The sequence below is a fragment of the Camelus bactrianus genome, chromosome X (genome assembly GCF_048773025.1).
Source record: "Camelus bactrianus isolate YW-2024 breed Bactrian camel chromosome X, ASM4877302v1, whole genome shotgun sequence".
NCBI lineage: Eukaryota > Metazoa > Chordata > Mammalia > Artiodactyla > Camelidae > Camelus > Camelus bactrianus.
The window spans coordinates 60,197,450-60,220,886 of record NC_133575.1 but is presented as its reverse complement, the minus strand read 5'-3'; the positions used below and the strand labels follow the sequence as shown (position 1 = coordinate 60,220,886).

Below are 23,437 nucleotides of genomic sequence, written 5' to 3'. Positions count from 1 at the left end.
AAAATAGTCATCCTAGCAGGTGTAAGGTAATATCTCATTGTGGTTTTGATTTGCATTTCCCTGATGATTAATGATGCTAATCACCTCCTTATATATCTGTTGGTTGCCTTTATATCTCCTTTGGAAAAATGTCCGTTCATGTCCTTTGCCCATTTAAAAATTCAGATTCTTGTCTTTCTGGCAGTGACTACCTCCCCACGAGAACATGCCTCTGGTAAAGGATCTCCTTTATCCCTCTCCAGAAGAGAAGAGGAAACACAAGAAGAAGCGCCTGGTGCAGAGCCCCAACTCCTACTTCATGGATGTGGAGTGCCCAGGATGCTGTAAAGTCACCACCGTCTTTAGCCATGCACAAACAGTAGTTTTGTGTGTTGGTTGCTCTACTGTCCTCTGCCAGCCTACAGGAAGAAAAGCAAGGCTTGCAGAAGGATGCTTCTTTAGACAGAAGCAGCACTAAATCACCCTGAATCAAGATGAATGGGAAACCATCCCAGCAAACATATTTTGGATAAAAAAAAATCAGATTCTTTGTGTTTTTTGGCTAAGCTGTATGAGTTCCTTATATATTTTGGATATTAACCTCTTCTCTGATATATGGTTTGCAAATATTTTCTCCCCTTCCAAGGGTTGCCATTTTGCATTCCTTTGCTGTGCTGTGCAGAGCTTTTTATTTTGATGTAGTCTCACTTGTTTCCTTTGCTGTGCAGAGCTTTTTATTTTGATGTAGTCTCACTTGTTTATTATCTTAATTGTCTATGCTTTTGGTGTTAAAGAAATTGCCAAGAACAATGTCAAGGAGCTCTTTCCCTGTTTTCTTCTAGGAGATTTTATTCTAATCTTATATTTAAGTCTTTAACCCATTTTGAGTTAATTTTGTAAATGGTCCAGCTTCATTCTTTTGTGTGTGGATATTCAATTCCCCCAATACTATTTACTGAAAAGACTTTATTTTCTTCTTTGTATATTCTTGGCCCCTTGTCAAAGATTAGTTGGTCAAATAGTCTTGGGTTTATTTCTGAGTTTTCTACTCTGTTCTGTTAGTCTATGTGTCTATTTTTATGTCAGTACTATACTGTTTGACTATGGTAGCAATATAGTTTGAAATAAGAAATTGTCATGCCTCCAACTTTGTTCTTCTTTCTCAAGATTACTTTGGCTATTTAGGGTCATTTGTGGTTCCACACAAATTGTAGAATTTTTTTTCTATTTCTGTGAAAAATGCTATCGGAATTTTTGACTGGGATTGCATTGAATCCATAGCTCACTTTGGATAGTGTGTGCATTTCAACAATATTAATTTTTTCAGTCTAAGACAATGGGATATCTTTTCACTTATTTGTATCTTTTTCAATTTCTTTCATCCATGTCATGTAGTTTTTGACATACAGGTCTTACACTTTCCTGGTTAAACTTATTCCTATTAATTATTGTTTTTAATGCTATTGTAAATGGGATTACATTTAAAATTTCTCTTTCAAATAGTTTTTGCTATTGTATAAAAATGCAACTAATTTTTTGTATGTTGATTTTGTATACTGCAACTTTACTTAATTTGTTTATTAGTTCCACCAGTCTTTAGAGTTTTCAATATATAAGATCATGTCATCTTCAAAAAGAGATAAGATAATTTTATTCTTTCTTCCTAACTTGGATACCTTTTTATTTTTTGCCTAATTGTTCTGACTAGGACTTTCAGTACTATGTTAAATGGAAGTGGTGAGAGTACGCATCCTTTCCTTGTTCTAGATCTTAGGGGAAAAGCTATCAGTGTTTTACCATTGAGTATGATGTTAGCTGTGAGTATTTCATACATGGCCTTTATTGTGCTAAATTTCTCTTATATCTACTTTGTTGAAAGTTTTTAATCATGAAAGAGTGTGGAACTTTGTCAAATGCTTTCCTTGCATCTATTGAGATGATTGTGATTTTGATCCTTCATTCTTTTTATGTGGTATAATCACATTCATGAATTTGCTTATGTTGAATCATCCTTGCATCCCAGTGATAAATCCTACTTGATCATTGCGTATGATCCTTTTAATATGTTATTAAATTTGATTTGCTAGTATTTTGTTGAGTATTGTTACATCTATGTTCATTAAGAATATCGGCCTGTAATTTTCTTTCCTTGTAGTGTCCTTGTCTGGCTTTGGTATCAGTGTAATGCTGGTCTTGTATAATGAGTTTGGAAGTGTTCCCTCCTCTTCAATTTTTGGAAGAGGCTGAGGATTAGCATTAATTCTTTAAGTGTTTTGTAAAATTCACCAATGAAGTTATTTGGTCTTGTTCTTAGGAGACTTTTGATTACCAATTCAATGTCCTAGCTAGTTTTAGTTCTATTAAAATTTTCTATTTCTTCATGATTTAGTCTTAGTATGTTCTATGTTTCTAGGAATGTATCCATTTTTCTAGGTTATACAGCTTGCTGACATACAGCTGTTCACAATAATCTCTTATGGTCTTTTGTATTTCTGTGATATCAGTTGTAATATTTCCTCTTTCATTTCTGATTTTATTTACTTGAGTCCTCTCTAGGTTTTTTTAGTTAGTCTAGCTAAAGTTTTGTCAATTCTGTTTATCTTTCAAAAAAATACTGCTCTTAGTTTCACTGATCTTTTTGATTGTTTTTATAGTCTTTATTTCTGCTCTGATTTTTATTTTCTTCCTTTTGCTGACTTTGGTCTTAATTTTTTTCTTCTTTTTCTAGTGTCATGAGATGTAAAGTTAGGTTGTTTATTTGAAATCTTTCTTTTTTCTTAATGTAGGCTTTTTATTGCTATAAACTTCCTTCTTAAAACTGCTTTTTTGGTATTCCATAAATTTTGGTATGTTGCATTTTCATTTTCATTTGTCTCAAGGTTTTTAAAAAATTTTCTTTTTTGATTTCTTCTCTGACCCATTGATTGTTCAGGAATGTATTGTTTAATTTCCGCATACTTGTGAATTTTCTGGCTTTCCTGCTCTTGTTGATTTCTAGTGTTTTTATATTGTATGTGCATTAAAAAATTATTGTGGCTATAGTTATTTCTCATATTTTCACCTTTTAATCTTTTTACCCCACTTAAAATTTTAGTCTTTTGAATTTTACTTACATACTTACCTCTACCAATGAGTTTTATACTTTTATGTTGTTAGCATTCATTCATTTTAGCTTGAAGAGCTCCTTTTAATATTTCTTATGAAGAAGGTTTAGTGGTGATGCACTCCTGTACCTTTTGTTTGTTTGGGTAAGACTATCCTTCATTTGTGAAGGACAGCTTTGCTGAGTAAATTACTGGTTTGCAGTTTTTCTTTCAGCACTTTGAATATGTCATCCCATTCTCTCCTGGTCTGAAGAATTTCTGCTGAGAAATCTATTGATAGCCTTATGGGGATTCCCTTGTATGAGATAAGTTTTTTTTTTTTTTCTCTACTGCTTTCAGGAAATTTGTCTTTTTGACTTTGATTTTTGAAAATTTTATTTTAATGTGTCTCATTGAAGTCCTCTTTGGGTTGAATCTGTACTGGAAATTATGAGCTTTATGTACCTGATTTCCATATCTATCCCCAAATTTGGGAAGTTTTCATCCATTATTTTTAAAAATAAGCTTTCTACCCCCTTTTGTCTCTCTCTTTCTTCTGAGACTCCAATAATGTTAATTTTGTTTCACCTTACATTGTCCCATAATTCACAAAGGCTTTCTTTACTATTTTTCATTCTTTTAAAATTTTTTCTCCTCTGGATAATTTCAAATGATAATTATTTTGAATTCTTTGTCTGGCAATTTGTAGATCTCTATTTCTTTGGAATTGGTTACTGGAAGATTGTTGTATTTTTTGGTGGTGTCATGTCTCCTTGATTTGTTGTTGTTGTTGTTGTTGTTGTTGTTGTTGTTGTTGTTGTTGTTGTTGTTGTTGTTTCTCATAGCCTTGCTTTAATGTCTGTGCCTTTCATGGAGCAGTTACCTCTTCCAGACTTTATGGACTGATTTTGTTAGGGAAAGGCCTTCACCAGCTGGTGGATGTCAGGACTCTGGCTGAGTGGAGTTTCATGGATCTGGTTCCAGGAACAGTTCAGAGGTGCAGTCTCCATACACCTCTGTCAGCTGAGGCCAGTTTCAGAAAAGATTGAAGGTGTCTTCAATGGTCAAGTTTGTGGGGATCCACAGGGGTGGTGAACATTTTGGGTGTCTTCAGTGTCAAAGGTTGCTGGGGACTTCCTGATATCTTTTTATCCCATGGGAGATGTCATGGCTTAGGGAATTCCTCTCAGCATGAAGTCCAGCTCATAGGTACCCTAGTGGTGGTGGTACTGATCTGGTGTTTATGCACCTATGGAGCAGCCTCGGAGCAGGGGTCTGAAGTGCAGGCATTCATGAAGTAATAGTGGCTCTGGGGTCTAGGGTGCTGGCTAGCCTGCAACAGACGTAGCTTCAGTGCTCTAAACACGGGCATGTTCTGAAGTGCAAGTGCATGCAGAGTAACCATGCCTTGGGGTCTGGAGAATGCATGGGGATGAGAAGGGCAGACTTTGTCCTGGGGTAGTACAACAGCAGCTACTTATGAGGGTATGCAGCAGCATGTCCCTTTCTGGGGGGTCTGTGACAGTGATGATTGTTGGTTTACCTCAGTGGTGAAAGCTGTGAGTGTCACCTGCAGAGCACGCTGCTATAGTCTGCACTGACAAACACTGCAGGGTCCTCCACTGTGAAAGCTGCAAGGAATTCATGACTCTCACAGGGGCTGTTGAGGTCCTCAGAGGCCAAAGCTGATGGAGTACTCCCCAGAGCAGGCCACTGAAGATTGTAATAGTACTTGCCATGTGACTGATTCTGATAGCCCCCACCCTTCTTCTTTCTTCCTAGCTCTCTCCAGACATCTCAGCTAAGCTGATCCCCATAGTGACCCTTTCTGTGTGATTATTCTCCATGTTTTGCTCCTATGTGTTGGTGTAGGTTCTTAAGTGGATTCTTGAGTCCTCCCAGGGATATTTTCCTTCATGGATGGCTGTAAATTTTTTTTTTTTTTTTTTTTTGGTCGGGGGATGAAGGCTGGTATCTCCTACTTTATCATTTTTGATGATGTCACTTCTGCATTTCCTGTTTTAAAACCTACAGGTTTCTCTTTGCACCAAAGTTCACTCTAGCTCACTTGGTGATTTGCAGTAGGTATGGTTGATCTTCATTTCTGGACAACATGCTGTGTTCTTGCTCATTTCTCTCTACCTTGCTATCTGTTCTCTGACAACAACATATAATAGAACTACACTATTTTTGCTGTAGAAGTTTGGAAAACAAGGCCTGAAAGAATGCCATTGGTTGAAAATAACTGCCTAGGAGCCTTCACATTTTGCATAAGGAAAATCTTCACTGAGATAAAAGGAAACCATGCTGTTCTCACACTGAACTTTCTTGCAAGATGACAGTGCATAGGAATTTTGGAAGCGTAAAAGGAAAGCTTCATTTGGCAGGGAGAAAGCATTTTTTAAGCAATTTTATATAACACTTGTTTTCTGTTACACTGAGTTGTCATATAGAGCATACAGTACTTTAAATCTCCTCAACAAAGACCTACTGTATAGCACAGGGAACTAAACCCAATATCTTGTAATAACCTATAATGAAAAAGAATCTGAAAAATAATAAATATGTATACCTATAATTAAACCACTTTGCTGTACACCTGAAACTAACACAACATTGTAAATCAAATATACTTCAATTAAAAAATATCTCAAAGGGTCAGAGGGTTAAACTAGGATGGCTTTGTCACATGTTACAAAATTTATAGGAGTATGAGAAAATCAGAGGTTAATTCTGATTTGGGCCTCTAAAGAAGCATTCTTAGACAACCTAGGATAGAGTTAGGCTTTAAACAGATAGAGTTGACAACTCTGAATTTAAGCTCTTATGCTGCCTCTTTTCCTTCCTGACTTAAGATCCACAGTAGGGACTCATGTGGTAGTTTGGTGTGGTTGGCACCCATGAGACAGGTTTTTTTATTTATTTAATTAATTTATTTTTTTTAGAGACAATATAAAGTAGTGCTTTTATCATAGACTCTGGCATCAAGACAGACCAACTTCAAATATCAGCTCTTCTCGTTCCTAGCTTGTGGGACCCTGGGCAGGTCACTTTACATCTCTGAGATTAATTTCTGCATCTGTATGATGAAGATGACCTATAATGCCTTTTATAAAGATCAAATGAAATAATATATTTAAAGCTTTGGTATGGAATAAGTGCTCAAAATATTGTCACTGCAGAGAAGGAAGGCAACACAAACGAACAACTTGAAGTGATTCTGATGCTGCTGGTTTGCTGGACCTATCACTTTTTGAGAACTGCTGACCTAAGAAAGCCATTAGATTGGTTGATATCAACCAGAAAAAAATAACTCTATGTGAAACAGTCAAATATCCCAATTTGAATAGGATTAATCTGAGGGGTGATAAGAAAGAAATCATATGTGGCTCTGAGTTCCAAGTATAGCTATTCTTCTTTTACCTCTGATTGCCTAAGGTATTCAGAATTGGGGCCAGGTCAAATTCTGGTAGATTATCTTATACAAAGTTAAGCTATTTTACTAATTCCTTTCTAGGAGGTGACCTGCAGTCTCTTCTTATCTCATCCTTTTTGATGGAGTAAATTTTGATGTGCTACAGAATCACCTGAGACTATACTTATGTTACTATTTTTTTGGCCTAAAACATCAACAATTTATTATATCTAATGATTCTGTGGGTTGACTGAGCTCAGTTGGGAAATTCTGATTTATGTGGCATTGTCTGGAGTCACCCAGACATCTTCAACTAGAAGCTTGACTAGGGTTAAAAAAATCCAAGATAGATTTAATTACTGATTTGGTACATTAGCTGAGGTAGCTGGAGTGGCTGGAAGCTGCTGGGCCTCTCTCTCTATCAGGGTAGTCAGACTTTTTACATGGTAGCTCAAGGCTCCAATATCTCCATGACCTCCCCCCGACCCCTTCCTCCCAAATTTTCTTATTTAAAATTGTGATAAAATAAACATAATGTAAAATTTACCATTTTAACAATATTCAAGTATACAATTCAGTGACATTTAGTATATTCAGATGTTGTGCAATTATCGCCACTAATTCTAGAACATTTTCATGACCTCTCAAAATAACCTGTCTCATTAAGCAGCCCTCCCCATTCCATTCCCCCTCTCCCCAGCCCCTGGCAACTATTAATCTTCTTTCTGATTCTATAGATTTGCTTTGTCTAGATATTTCATATAAGTAAAATTACGCTATGTCACTTTTGTGTGTGTGGTTTCTTTGTTTTTTTAAAAAAAATTTATTGAAGTGTAGTTGATTTACAGTGTTAGTTTTAAGTGTACAGCAAAGTGATTCAGTTATCCATATGCATACATATATATTTTTTCTTTTCAGATTCTTTTCCATTATATTTTTTCTTTTCAGATTCCTTTCCATTATATGTCATTATAAGAAATTGAATACAATTCCCTATGCTATACATAGGTCTTTGTTGTTTATATATTTTACATATAGTAATATGTGTCTGGTAATTCTCAACCCCTAATTTATCCCTCCCTGCCCTTTCTCCTTTGTTAACCATAGCTTGTTTTCTATGTCAGTGAGTCTATTTTTGGTTTGTAAATAGAATATGTATCTTTTTTTTTAGATTCCACATAAAAGTGATGTCATATTTTTCTTTCTCTGTCTGAGTTACTTCACTCAATATGAGAGTATGTAGGTCCATCCATGCTGCTGCAAATAGCATTATTTCAGTCTTTTTATGGCTGAGTAATATTCCATTATATGTATATGTATTATATATGCCACATTTTCTTTATCCAGTCATCTGTTGATGGAATTTAGGTTGTTTCCATGTCTTGGCTACTGTAAATAGTGCTGCTATGAACACTGAGGTGCATTTTCAAATTATATTTTTCTCCAGATATATGCCCAGGAGTGAGATTGCTGGATCATATGGTAAGTCTATTTTTAGTTTTTTAAGGAACCTCCATACTGTCCTCCATAGTAACTGTACCAAGTCACATTCCCACCAACAATGTAGGAGGGTTCCTTTTTCTCTGTGTGTGGCTTCTTTGAATTAGTATAACGTTTCTGAGGTTTTTGTAGCATGTCTTAGTACTTCATACTTTTTATTATTGAATAACATTCCATTGTATGGATATACCACATTTTGTTTATCCATCCGTCAGTTGATGGATATTCTGGGTTATCCAAATTTTTGGCCTTCAATTGATCACAATTATTACTTATTATTATGTAATTATAGTAATCATTTATTATGTAATAATAGTAACCTCTTATTATAAACCTTACAAAACTAAATATAAGGTCTTATTTCTGTAAGGCTATAGTAATGTCTTTTTTAAAATTATAAAACAAGGTCTATTTTCTCCCCTCTGACTGACACAAGAAAGCCATAATAGGTGTGTAGGCTGCCATCCCCACAGCAGATGCCCAGCTGAGAAATGAGGAGTGGTAGGTGGGTAATTAAAAATGCCATAATGTTCTCTTACTGAATTTTTAAGGCAGGCTTTCTTCAGTAAACACTCATTTAGTTACTCTAAGTTGTTTTTTTAAATTAGATTCCAGAGTTCTGAAAAAGTTGATTATGACAGTTTTTTTTCCCAGCCTAATGGTTGCTTAAGTGGATGGATGAATCCTTGAAGCTTCCTCTCCTTCATTCTCAGTAATGTCATCCTCCTCCAACACTTCATTTTTTGATTATGAAAACTTTCAATCATGCAGTAAAGATGAAAGAATACAGTGAAGACCTACCACATAGATTTTACCATTGACAGGTTATTATACTTGTTAATCAGATAACCATTTATCTATGAATATTTCTATCAATTCATTAACTCATCTTATTCTCTGATGCATTTCAAAGTAAATTGCAGACTTCCATAAACCTTCTGACACTTCCATGTGTATATCATTAACAGAGCTCAATATTCCTTCTTCTAGTATTTTAAACTGTGATGTAAGGTATACATACAATGAAATGAACAATTATTAAGTATACACTCACTGAGTTTTGACATGTGTAACTGCATGTTCTTTTTTGATAAACATAAAAACCTCTCCCAACATCCTGACTGACCCTTGAAGGACACCATAAGTGGTGTGTGTGTGGTGGGGCAAGATTAGAGGAACATCCCAAATACTCTGATGAAGTTAATACGATCTTAAGCTAGTTAGAACATCCTTACAGGGCATATGACCCAACTTTTCTATCTGATGATTCTCTCCATAGCATCCCAACAAAATCCACCATTGGCTTGTATACCTTTAGGGATTGGCATCTTACCAGTTCTAAAGGTAGTCTATTTTATCTTTGGATGCCTCAAAGTATTCAGACATCCTTATTTATAAAGAGCTATACACAACAAGACTAATCATACCTTTCTCCTACTGCAGACAGTCCTTATGAGTAGTAAAGAGCCCTTCCCCAGGTATTCTCTTCTCCATAACATGCCCTGTTTCCTTTAACTGCTTTTCACCAATGATGGCTTGGAGTGCCCCCATCAGCCTGCTAATTCAACTCTGAATGCCTTAGCAAAGTCCTCATTTAAAAGGCATTGGGAATACTACTTAGTTTTTTTTTAAATTTATACCTGCTCACTTTACTGTTTTATTTAATGCTATTTAAAAATGTAAAATTGTCTTAAAAAACTTTAATTTCTCTGATGAGAGACCTAAGTAGTAAGAATGTTTTTTCCCTCTTGCAAGGAAAAGAACCTACAACATTACAAGAATAAAATTAAGTAAACATGAGAATGTTATGTTACCTTAAGAGAGGGAGAAATAGGAGGGCAAAGTTGTAATTGCCTGCCTGACACTACACTTAGCAATTTATGGGACAAGCAATTTAACAATATATAACACTGTGATTAGTCTGAAATATTTGTTAGTCATTTATTAGAATGATTTAATTTGGACGTGTAATGATTAATGACATTGGAGAATATTATCTAAAGTGTACATTAGTTAAGGTCATTCTAACATACTGTTTGATATGATCATTTAATTAACTTATAATTTTATCTGTTAAATCAATCTGAATGTCTTTTTAAATCCAAATAAAATGTAATCATGTAGACATCAATAGATAATTTACATTAGACAAATGGTGTATCAAGATATACTTGTGTTATTGAATGTGTGTGTACAAAAAAGGCATTAATTACCTTGATTTTTGTTAATTAACAGTACATTTTAAGGTGAACATTAAAAAAAAAAAAGGGCATTGGGTTGAAGCCAAGGACAAACTCCCGCTAAGGAGGGCTGTTCAGATTAGAGGGAGTTAAGTACTTTTCTTTCACTCTTTCTTCTGATACTGAACATGTGCGAATAAGATGTTTTCTGCTTCAACTCAGATCTTTGGCTCAGTATAAGAAGTTGGCTCCTTTCCCCCCAGCTGGCTCAGTGTTTCTTTGATTGTTTCATGCTGCCATCTGGTGGCTAAATCAGGTAGTTCCTGACCTTTTTTTTGAACTGTTAGAGCAGAGGAGAGGAAGTGTAAGTTAACAAAATGACAAGCCTAGAATTAAGAGTAGTGAGAGTCTTTTAAAAAGAGGACTTGATTCCCTTCCCTCATATAATTCCTGTTGTATGTCATGTGTTTGGGAGTCCAAAGTAGAGGATGTGGACACCACTAAAGTATAGCCACAGAAAACATGCCTGTGACATCCCATTTCGGTCCAACTCTGACCAGCTAATTGACTCTCAGCAAGTCACTTTTCCTTCTAGTGTCTCAGTTTCTGTACTTGTGATCCCAACAGATTTATAAAATGAAGCCAAGCAGAAGTGAAGGCAAAGTCAGGCTGTGAAAGCAAGAAAGCGAAATGGATGACTGAGGGCTGAAGTTGGTGGGGGGGGAGGTGGCAGAAAAGGGATGAGTAAAGCCTGAAGTTGATAAACAGGACAGAGCAGAGCTGCTGCAGGGCATGCTGGGCCCTAGACAAATATTTCAGGGGAGTCCCTTTCTATATAGGTAATCTGATTACAATATATTATAAATGTCATGGGCCCATGGGAGGTGTAGTAATTTAGCAATGAAGATTCAGAATGATGGGTAGAGAAAATGTACTTATATTTTTATTTATTTAACAATTCATGTGGAAATTCTCCATAATGTCTGAGTACCAAATCTTCCTTTTTAGGCCTAGAATACATTTCTTCGTGTTCTTTATTCTCAAGTGTCCTATACCTGGGTAATTTCATATCTCCGAGGAGCAAAAGGTATGAGCAAAAGGTAGCAACATTGTTACTACTTCCAATGCAATGGCTGTTTGGAAACTGTATCCTCTGTAGTTATTTTAGCCTGAGTCTTGGCAGTGGACCTTGGTAGCCTCGAGCCTGAAAATGTCCTGTGCTTGACGTGAGTGAAATTCACCCCAAATGAGCATGTCAGCACTGTTTTGGGGGCCGAATCTTACCTGATCCCATGAAAGATTACTATGGACAGCCAATGGGAGTAATCTGCTAGCTTGGTCACGTTCCTGGAACCAGGGCCTGGTTTCAGAATCCCAAGGCAACCAGTTTATAATTTGTCTTTTTACCTTTTAAGTGTTTCTGTGAAACAAAAGCTTTTGATTTCAAAAAGTCAAATTTATCAGTCTTTCGTAGTCGATGCTCTTTGCTTCTTGTTTAAGAAAAATTTCCCTAACCCAAGGTCTAAAGAGTATAGAACAGTTCCACAACTGTAGAAAATTCTATTGGACAGAGCTATATTGGACAGGCCTAGCCACCCTAATAATTGGTATCCTGTGCTAAAGACACAATGAACTGAAACAGGTTAAATTCTAAAGTGGGGTTATATTCCAGATGATACTGTTACTTTGTAGGCTATAGAGAAAGAGTTTAAGACTGGTCCTGATAGTGTTGCTGCTGGTGATAGCTGAGTTACTTTTTAGGTCCTGTTGGTTAGCCAAGGCTGAGATCACAGGTGTTATATAACAACTGCTTATATAATCATTTTTTTCTGATGACTGAATGATATAAAAGTGGTTGTAGCTACTGCCTTAAAAGGCAGTAAACAAGTACGATTGTTATTTTTCAAATATACCATAATCATTACAGTAATTTAAAAAATTTTTTATTGAGGTATAGTCAGTTTACAATGTTATGTCAATTTCTGGTGTACAGTATAATGCTTCAGTCATACATGACATTACAGTAATATTAAATTCCATTCAAACCCCACAATTCTCACTAGAGAGATTTGATATGCAAGGCAGTCTTGCCAACAGAGATATTTCACTAAAGTGCAACCAAAATTATCTGAGTCCAAGGACCTTTACTACCAGTTCCTCTTGCTGCCACTAGCTTTTAAACCAAAAGCAAAGAAATCAACATCTCTTAATCTCAATTTACTACTCTACACAATGAAAGATTCCTCTTTCCTCTATTTGCTTCATAAGAAACTTGGGAACTTAAATTAGGGTGAAATCTTAATTTGAAGACTTTCAGGAATATATATATATATAAAATATATAAATATATATTACATACAATAATATTGCATATATTATATACAATATATAAATATTGTATATAAATATATTGTATATAATATATAAACATAATATATAATATAATACATTATATAGAATATAGAATATATAACATATTATATATAATATATAAAAATATACACATATATTTAAATCCCATTTAATCTCCCAAATTAATCTCCCAAATCTGGAGAGCATAGCAGATCTTGTTTGTAGGGGTTTGCTTCATAGTTTAATTTTTGGGTGTTCATGAAGGGTCTTATGGAAAAGTATTTTCCAGACTGAAATTCTGTTATTAGATTCTTTTTATATTAAACATTGTCTTGTCAAACATATTACTTTTACAATGCAATATCCCTCATTTGGAATGACACGTCAGATTACTTCTTTGTGTGAACCAAGGGCACTTAGAAGATGGACTGTGTCCTTTAAGGAAAAAGATTTTGCATACTTTAGTACTTATCTGGAGACTGGAGGGCATGCTTACCTGATAGTACTTGGGTTAATAGTTACACTTTCCTGTTCAGCCAATGGGAGGGCAATGTATCCTTTGAGTTTCTGTGAGTTGTGTGTAATACTCAATTTCCATGGTCTCCCTCAGGTTCTCTATTGTTTCTCTGATAAACAATATAGGACAGTTTATGAAATTAATTGCTTCTCACTGAAATAGCCAGTTCTCTGGGGGCAGCTTTGGGTTTTATGTGAGCTTTTTCCTAGCAGTTACTGCCAGTGGGTGAACTTCACTACTGTACTCATGATTGGTTCAATGTCAGGGTCATCAGATTCACGGAAGAAGTACAAAAATACTAAAGATGAAGGTTTCACAGTTTAAAAATTACAAACGAATAATATCGATTATTTAGGGGCTAAATCGGCATTCAGTGAAGTGTCTTTTTCCTTCCTCTCTCTTGTTTGCCAATTAACTTACAAGCACTTCCAGTCTTCTATGGCTAGGGGCCTTGCAAAGGCAGAGTGCCCGAGTAGAAAACAGTGACTCAGAATCATGGCGTTCGACTTCAAGCACGTCTTGTAACCTTTTATGGCTCTCTGTTTCGAATAAACCTTCACTATCACATTAGATAATGGAAGGGAAAGTCCCTTAAAGAGGGTTCTAACCTTAAAGTATTGCCCCTTCCTAGCTTCTTTGGTTCAGAAGTTTGGTGAGGGAGTTATACATTGTGGCTAAATGAGGTATTTAGATGCTTTATTAACATATCAAAGCTCTACCTTCCTCTTCCTCTCATTTCAAGACCAGACTAAACTAAAACCTTTTCATTTGCTATACTGTTTGTGGGAAATTTTAGCATCAGTTATCTAATTTGATTTACTCAACGTCCCTATTTTATAGATGAGAAGCCATTGAAAACCCTTTGAAGTTGTGGCTCTTAGACCAGAAATGGAGCCTACTTCCAGTCTAATGTTCTTTTTAATATGCTGCTGTTATCTTGAAATCTCCTTTTTTTCTTGTTACTGGGTAAATTTTGAGCCGGCTAAACTACAAATATGTCTGGCTTTCAATCTTCTAGGCCACTCCTCTTCTACTCCCTCCTCTCCCAGTCCCCTCCCTCTCACTTCTTAAAGCGCTGCACTTTGCTGCGACCGCCATATTTCTTCTTTTCCCGGGGTGGAAGCTTGCTGATATTGGATCTCTTTGCCCGTGTGGTTCTTTCTGGAACATTTTCCATCCCCCACCCCAACCATCCCTTATGGCGTATTTCTTTTTAAAAAATCCATCAAATTTTCATAAAATATTTTAAAAATTCTAAACTTTCTCCTACTATTTTCTTGACATCTTCTCACTATTTTACAGGTATTTGGGATATTTTAAGGCAATTTTCTATTTTAAGGCAGTTTTTCTTTGGAATGATTTTTGGTTGACTCGTGTTTTTTGTGGTTTAGTTTTTCCCCCCTCCTTTTCTATATTTTGCCCATCGGGGTTGTGGATACCTGGTTTTAATATTTTTTGTTTTATGTATTTTTTGCCCAACGGGGCCATGGATACCTGCTTTTTAATTCTTTTTTTTTTTTTAATTGCCCATCGGGGCCGCGGATACCTGCTTTTAATCTTTTTTTCCTCCTTAGCCCATCGGGGCCTCGGATACCTGCTGTGTCCCCCTTTTCTCCCCAACCTCCTGGCCCATCGGGGCAACGGATACCTGCTTTTTAAAAACAAATTTTTTTTTGCCCATCGGGGCCTTGGATACCTGCTTTAATTTTTTTCCCCTTGCCCATCGGGGCCTCGGATACCTGCTTTAATTTTTTTTTTCCTTGCCCATCGGGGCCGCGGATACCTGCTTAGATTTTTTTTTTCATCGCCCATCGGGGCTTTTTGATGGATGGAGAAGTGTTGGGTTTTGTGGTTCGTTGTACTGTCTGGAATGTCTACAAAATTTTGCTGCTAATCGTTTGGTTTTGTGTGAGTGGACCTACGGCTTTGGCTGGGAGATGACTTTGCAGTTAGGCTAGGGGGTTAGTCAGGCTGGGAAGGAAAGATGGCGGTCACTTTAGATTTGCTGCCCAGCTGGGCTGAGGGCTAGTTGTTTGTGCTAAATATAAATTAGGGAAGCAAGATGGATAGTGGGACAGACAGAGGAAATTATATGCATTGCATGATTTAAATATTTTGAATGAGTTGATTTGGGGCTTGTTAAGAGCTTTGCATGAATTGTGGCATCATGAGGTGGAAAAACAGGATCCTCCTGTATCATATTACAAGGGGCTAGTGGAAAATGAGAGGGAGAAAACTTAGGCGCAGGGTTCAAAATGGCGAATTTGACTTTGCAGCATTGCTTAGCATGGCTCTCTGCTTTGTTAGAGTGTTCAAAATGGCGGACCCACTTTGCCGCAGTGTTCCAGTGGCGGGAAGCCACATCATGGGTGTCTTTGTTACAGTGTGCAGCATGGCGGTGGAAATATTCTGTTACATAGTAAAAGATGGCGGCTTAAGTACTTGCCGCAGTCTAAAACATGGCGGGCCTTTCTCTTTGCCGTGTGCATTTCCTGACAGGTTTTGCCGCAGGGACAATATGGCTGACCTTGTCATGTGGCTTTCATGGCAGTTTGTGATGTGGACATCATGGCAGGGATTTTTGACCGTTACATTCTTGGCGGGCTTTGCACCAGGAGGGCCTGCCGCATTGTTAAAGATGGCGGGCTTTGCCGCGAAAAGTGAAAGGAGGGATTGGCCGTGTTGGATTGCTGCATGACCCACCCAATCAGAAAGGGTGGTAGAATTGGTCACAGCCAGTTAGTGGAGGATGGAATTAGACGAGTTAGCATAGCACCTCGCTACCGTCTCTATTCAGCCAGTCAGGACCGGCCACGTTTGTACTACTCCCATTGGGTGGTACCCAAGGTCTTTCCAAGGACATTTGACCTTTCCACTTCCCTCCCCTCTTACTTGCTCCCTCCCCTCCAGCATTGCCACTTGCAGTGCTGGATATTAGGCAGTGCGGGCTGAACTGCACGCCATTCCTCTGCATTGGTGCCGTGGCCTAAGGCTAGTCTACTAATCCCCCGGCCTCTGCTCTTCTGCACCGTGGCCAGGGGCAGTGCTCCATGCCTGCCAAGTGTGATCATGGCGGTGAGTCGTGGCAAAGACCAGAATGGATCACAGATGATCGTTGGCCAACAGGTGGCAGAAGAGGAATCCCTGTCTTCCTCAAGAGGAACACCTACCCCGTGGCTAATGCTGGGGTCGGATTTTGATTTCTATTTATTTCTTGGATATCAGTCATTTATAGTTTGATTATGTGGTTTGCTAGTGTTTGATATAAGCTTTAAGTGACTACAATGGAAATATATTTAGGGGCTTTACTTATTTGTAGAATTCAATTATATTTAATCGGTTTTCATTTTGGGGTTCCTTTTAAATTCCTTAAAGTTTCTAATTTCTTTTTTTACAAATTGCTTAAACTATTTTTGTCTTTAGGTAGTCAAAGTCAAATAATACTGCATTTCAAAAGTTTTTACTTTTTACTTTGAAATTTTCTTAATAAACTCCTTCCCTTTGGATTTCTGAAGAATCTTACAGCATGGAAATAGTAAATTAAAAATTTAAGTTTATCGCTGAATGTAAAAAGGAACATTTGAAGGTCCACTCCGATCCAGGCCTTGCTTTATTTCTACCCTTAATGCTGCACCAATTGACTAATGAACTACTTATCTGAAGGAAACTTGAATTGCTGTGGACTTGCTTCTTCTATTCGAACTTATTATATTGGAGTATTAATGCCCATTATTTCAATTTTCTCTGGTGCCACAGCTCCCAGCTGCTCCCCAGCCCTGGTCCCATCAACCCCCAGCCCCAGCCCCAGCCCCAGCCCCAGCCCCAGCCCCTGCCCCTGCCCAGCCCCAGCCCCAGCCCCAGCCCCTGCCCCAGCCCCAGCCCCTGCCCCAGCCCCTGCCCCAGCCCCAGCCCCAGTCCTGTTTCTCCCTAAAGCCAGTCCAATTTGCACTGATTCTGTGCTAAAGATAAGTTGTCCATTGCTTATCCTTTATACTGGAATACCCTATTTGCCTCTAGCATTGCTGATCTTAAGTGCCAACTACCTGAGTCACCATTTTCAATTAATGTACACAATCCTATTTGTCCATTGTCCCATGGTAGAACAAAGAATCCATGCACTCTTTGCATTAATGTTAGGAAGTTTTAATTGTGAGAGTCATATCAGACAATTATTGTCCATAATTCTAGTTACTCATCATCTCAATCCCTTGCCTTTAAGGGAGAAGCAATACCTCTGTCATTGCTTCAGTGGTCACAATCCCAATTATATGGACACTGCATATATACTGTGCTGACCACCTAAACTCTTTGCACTGAGTGAAATTCTAATTGTCTATATAATTCTGCCCATTGGATTAGATCCCAGTCCATTTTGCATTCAGCAGGGGGCAGAGAAAACCCAAGTTTTTTGTTCAGCAGCTAACGTGCTCAGTCCCAATTGTCATAGACTTGTCCACTAAACACAGGCATCCTATTATTTTTGCCCTGCTTCTGGGGCGTCCTGCTGTTTTTGGACAATTAAAGTACCAAATTGTAATTGTACATTGTCTTGCTCATTAATCAATGACCCTTCATCCCATTTGCATTGCTTGAGGCAGTGCTGCCTACCTTAGACCCTGTGCCTTGAATTATTAATGAATAGAATCCTAATTATTCATTATACAAGTCTTTTGCAACTTCTTTGCACTGTATCAGAAGTGCTCATCCTCAAAGTCCGTTACTTTGGAATATTAATTGATGCCATCATTATTGGTCATGGTCTTGCCTAACAGTTAAGACCCACCTCTTTTCATTGCTCCTAGGTAGTGCAGACTACCTACCATCTTGCATTAATATGTAAAATCCTCATTGCCCATGGTTCCACCCATTAGTTTAGGATATCCCTTACCTCTGCCATTTCTTCTGAGTTCTGACTACCCAAAGTCCCTTCTATTGAACAAATCCTCCCCAAAGTCCCTTCTATTGGTGTGCATAATTCCATATATTCATGATGCTATACAATAAAAACAGTCTATAATTGCATTTGTCCATGTCCTGTGAATTAGTCACCTCAACCCTGTTTGTATAACAGCAGGGGACCCTTACTACTTAAGAACTATGCACTAGGATACCTTATGTGCACAAACCTAATTGATTAGACATGAGGCTTTTGTATCAGGAACTCTGCATCATCTTTACATCTGAAAGGTGCTAATCACCTAATGCCATTTGCTGAAATTGTTCATGTGCAAAACTGCAATCCCTGTGACTCCTTAGGTTAAACTAGAATCCCATCTCCACAAAACTGCCTTTGCATTACAACAGAGGATGCTTAGGACAGTTAATGGGCTTGATTGCAGCTACAGGCACTTCTGTTAGTCTAGCATCCATTCCACTCTGAGATGATTTGCATTGCCACAGACTGTACAAGGGACTTAATAGGCCTGAATGCAGCTACAGTCCCTTATGTAAACATAGGATTCTATCCCCAACTAACTCCCTTTGCATGATTGCAGAGGGTACTTGGGACTGTTAATGGGCTTTATTACAGCTACAGTCCCTCCTGTTAGTCTAGAATTCATTTCCTTCCTACACAATTTGCATTACCACAGAGAGGGGCTGTTAATGCACTTAAATACAGCTACAGTTCCTCAGGTTAACCTAGAATTCCATCCCCATCTCTCTCCCTTTCCATTACTCCAGAGCCTGCATGGGACTTATTAGTGGGTTTAATTGCCCTACTGTCCCTTTTGTTAGTCTAGGATGCCATCCCCACCTAATTTCCTTTACATTACCATGAGGATGCAGGGGACTGTTAATGTGCTTAAATGTAGATACAGTTCCTTTTTTAACCTAGAATCCCATTCCCACACTCCCTTTGCATCACTGCAGAGGTTACCTGGGACTTGTTAATGAAGCTACAGTCCTTTCTGTTAGTCTAGATTCCCACCCAGTCCTACTTCATTTGCATTACCACAGAGGGTAACTGGGACTGTTAATGTGCTTAAATGCAGCTGCAGTCCCTTATGTTAACCTAGGATCCCATTCCAACTAACTCCCTTTGCATTACGGCAGAGGGTACTCAGACTATTAATGGTTTTAATTGCAGCTGTAGTCCTTTCTGTTAATCTAGAATCTGTTCCCTTCTGACTCTATTTGTATTACCACAGAAGTTTCAAGGGACTGTTAGTGTGCTTAAATGGGGCTACAGTCCCTTATGTCAACCTAGGCTCCGGTTCCGACCTAACTCCGTGTTCATCACTGTAGAGACTGCGTGGGACTTGCTAATGGTCTTATGCACTGCTGTCCCTTCTCTTAGTCTAGGAGCCCATCCCTGCTACTTGATTTGCATTACCCCAGAGTGTACAAGAGACTGATAATGTGCTTAATGCATCTACAGTCTCTTCTGTTTACCTATGATCCCGTTCGACCTAAACCTCTTTGCATGACTGCAGGGGGTACTTGGGATAGTTAATGGGCTCAATTAGAGCTACAGTCCCTTCTGTTAGATTCCCATCCCATCCTACTCTATTAGCATTGCCAAAGAGGGTATAAGGGATTGTTAATGTGCTTAAAGGCAGCTGCAGTCCCTTATGTTAACCTAGCATCCCTTCCCCAAGTGTCTCCCTTTTTATTACTGCGGAGCATACTTAGGACTCGTTAATGGAGCTTAACTGCCCTACTGTCACTTCTGTTAGTCGAGGATCCCATCCCCACCTAATTTCCTTTACATTACCATGGAGGATGCAAGGGACTGTTAATGTGCTTAAATGTAAGGACAGTCCCTTTTTAACCTAGCATCCCATTCCCACCTAACTCCTTTGCAATACCACAGCGGGTACAAGGGACTGTTAACTGTGCTTAAAAGCAGCTGCAGTCACTTTACCTACCTAGGACCCCATTCCCACCTGCCTTTTCATGACTGCAGAGCGTCCATGGGAGTGTTACGAGCTTTATTGAAGCTACAGTCCCTTCTCCTAGTCTGGATTCCCATGCCCTCCTATGTGATTTGCATTACCACGGTCTGTACAAGGGACTGTTAATGTGTTTAAATGCAGCTACAGTCCCGTATATTTGTCTAGGATGCCATACGCACCTAACGCCCTTTGCATGACTGCACAGGGTACTTTGGACTGTTGATGGGCTTTATTGCAATTACAGTCCTTTCTGTTATTCTAGCAGCCATTTCCTGCCTTCTTGATTTGCATTACCACAGAAGGTACAGGGGACTGTTAATGACCTTAAATGGAGCTACCGTCCCTTTATGATAACCTAAGATCCCATTCCCACCCTACTCCCTTTGTATTACTGCAGAACCTACATAGGACTTGTTAATTGCAGTATTGTCCCTTCCTTAGTCTAGGATTCCATTCCCACTTAAAATTCCCTTTACATCACCACAAAGCATACAAGGGACTGTTACTATTCTTAAATGCAGGCACAGTTCCCTTTTTTTTTTTTTTTCACCTAGGATCCCATTCCCACCTAACTCCCCTTGCGTGACTGCAGAAGGTAGTTGGGACCTTTTATGGGCTTAATTGCTCTGCTGTCCCTTCTTTAGTTTAAGAGTCCATCCCCCTACTCTATTTGTGTTACGACACAAGTTACAGGGGACTGTTAATGTGCTTAAATGAAATGACAGTCCCTTCTGTTTGTCTAAGATCCCATCCCCACCTAATTCACTTTACATTACCATGGAAGCTACAAGGGACTGTTGTGTACTTAAATACAGCTGCAGTCCCTTATGTAAACCTAGGACTCCATTGCCACCTAACTCCCTTTGCATGATTGCAGAGGGTACTTGGGACTGTTAATGGGCTTTATATCAGCTACAGTCCCTTCGGTTAGTCTAGATTCCCTTTGCTTCCTACGTGATTTGCATTACCACAGAGGGTACTTGGCACTGTTGATGTGCTTAAATGTAGTTATGGTCACTTCTGTTAATTTAGGAGCCTGTCCCCACCTAACTCCCTTTGCATTACCACAGAAGGTACAAAGGGACTGTTTGCATGCTTAAATGGCACTTCAGTCCCTTATGTTAGCTGGCATTTCATTCCCACCTAACTCCATCTTCATGAGTGCAGAGGGTACCCGGTACTGTTAATGAGCTTTATTGCAGCTACAGTCCTTCTGTTAGTCTAGAAGCCCATCCCCTCCTACTTGATTTGCATTACCACAGATGCTACAAGGGACTGTTGATGTGCTTAAATGCAGCTGCAGTCCCTTTTGTTAGCCTAGGATCCCATTCCCACCTAACTCCCTTTACATGACTGCAGAGGGTACTTGGGACTCTTAATGGGCTTAATTGAACCTACACTTCCTTCTCTTCCCTTCCTATGCAACTTGCATGATCACAGAGGATACAAGGGGCTGTTACTGGGCTTAAATGCAGCTACAGTTCCTTATGTTAACCTAAGATCCCATTCCTAACTCCCTTTTGTGTGACCACAGAAGGTACTTGTAGACTGTTAATTTAAGCAAATGGAGCTACAGTACCTTGTGTTTACCTAGGATCCCGTTCTCACCTAACTCTGTTCATTACTACAGAACCTGCATGGGACTTGTTAATGGGCTTAATGGCACTGTTGTCCCTTCTCTTAGTCTAGGAGCCCATCCCTGCTACTCATTGTTCATTACCCCAGAGTATACAACAGATTAATGTGCTTAAATGCATCTACGGTCTCTTATGTTTACCTGTTACCCTAGTCCCACCGAAATCTCTGCCTGACTGCAGAGGGGGCTTGGGATAGTTAGTGGAATCTGTTAGAGGTGCAGTCGCTTCTGGTTAGTCTATATTTCCCTGCTGTCCTGCTTGACTGCACTATCAATGGGGGTATAAGGGACTGTTAATGGGCTTAAATGCAGCTATGGTCGCTTATGTTACCCAGGATCCTATTTCCAACTGTCTCCCTTTTCATTAATGCAGAGCCTACGTAGGACTTGTAATGGGCTTAATTGCACTACTGTCCCTTCTGTTAGTCTAGGACCCCCATCCCCACCTAATTGCCTTTTCAACCACAGATGATACAAGGGGCTGTTAATTTGCTTAAATGTAGGTACAGTCCCTTTTTTTAAACCTAGGATCCCATTCCCACCTAACTCCCTTTGGGACACCACAGAGGGTACAGTGGACTGTTACTATGCTTAAAATTAAAAGCAGCTACAGTCACATGTTTACCTAGGACCCCATTCCCACATAACTCCTTTTGGGTGACTGCAGAGGCTAAAGGGACTGTTAATGTGCTTAAATGGAGCTATAGTCCCTTATGTCGACCTAGAATCCCATCCCCAGCTACACCCTTTTCATTACTGCAGAGCCTACATGGGACTTTAATGGTCTTAACTGCACTGCTGTCCCTTCTCTTAGACTAGGAGCCAATCCCTGCTACTCAATTTGCATTACCCCAGAGTGTAAAAGAGACTGGTAATGTGCTTAAATGCATCTGTCATCTCTTACATTTACTTATGATCCTATTCCCACCTAAATCCCTTTGCCTGACTGCAGAGGGCAATTGTTTGGGGTCTTAACTACAGTTACAGTCTCATGTTAACCTGGGTTACCTTTCCCACCTGAATCCTCTTTCATTACTGCAGAGCCTAAGTAGGACTTGCTAATGGGCTACTGTACTCCTGTACCTTCTGTTAGTCTAGGTTCCCATCCCTTCTACATTTGCATTACCCATGAGTGTATCAGGAACTGTTAGTGTGCTTAAATGCCCTACAGTCCCTTATGTTACCCATGATCCTTTTCCCACCTAACTCCCTTTTCATGACTTTAGAAGGTACTTGGGATTGTTAATGGGCCTTATTGCAGCTATAGTCCCTTCTGTTAATCTAGCATCTGTTACTTTCCTACTCAATTTGCATTATACCACAGATGCCACAAGGGACTGTTAATGTGCTTAATGCATCTACAGTCTCTTCTGTTTACCTATGATCGACTTAAACTTCTTTGCATGACTGCAGAGGGTACTTGGGATAGTTAATGGGATTGATTGCAGCTACAATCCCTTCTGTTAGTCTAGATTCCCATGACCTCCTACTTGATTTGAATTACCACAGACTCCACAGGGGACTGTTAATGGACTTAAATACACCTACAGTTCCTTATGTTAACCTAGGATCCCATCCTCCACTAACTCCCTTGTATGATGGCAGAAGGTAATTGGGACTGTTAACAGGCTTTATTGCACCTACAGTCCCTTCACTTAGTCTAGATTCCCATCCCTTCCTACTCAAACTGTATTACCACAGAGGGACTGTTAATGTGCTTAATGGAGTTATAGTCCCTTAAGATCCCTTATCCGAGGATCTCATTCCCACCTAACTCTTTTCATTAATACAGAGCCTATATAGGACGTGTAATTGGCTTAATTGCACTGCTGGCCCTTCTATTGGTCTAGATCTCATTCCTCTCACTGGGTTTGCATTA

At 38.8% G+C, this 23,437-nt stretch overlaps 1 protein-coding gene across 1 annotated transcript; it reads left to right on the top strand.

The window, feature by feature from the left end:
- The first annotated feature begins 205 nt into the window (after positions 1-205).
- LOC105078918 (small ribosomal subunit protein eS27-like) lies at positions 206-457 on the top strand. Its single transcript, XM_010967569.1, has one exon. The coding sequence runs from the start codon at positions 206-208 to the stop codon at positions 455-457; it is 252 nt and encodes an 83-aa protein (XP_010965871.1).
- Positions 458-23,437: the final 22,980 nt, after the last annotated feature.

Coding starts and splice junctions, on each gene's coding strand:
- LOC105078918 (XM_010967569.1), top strand. CDS start 206: ATGCCTCTGGTAAAGGATCTCCTTTATCCCTCTCCAGAAGAGAAGAGG.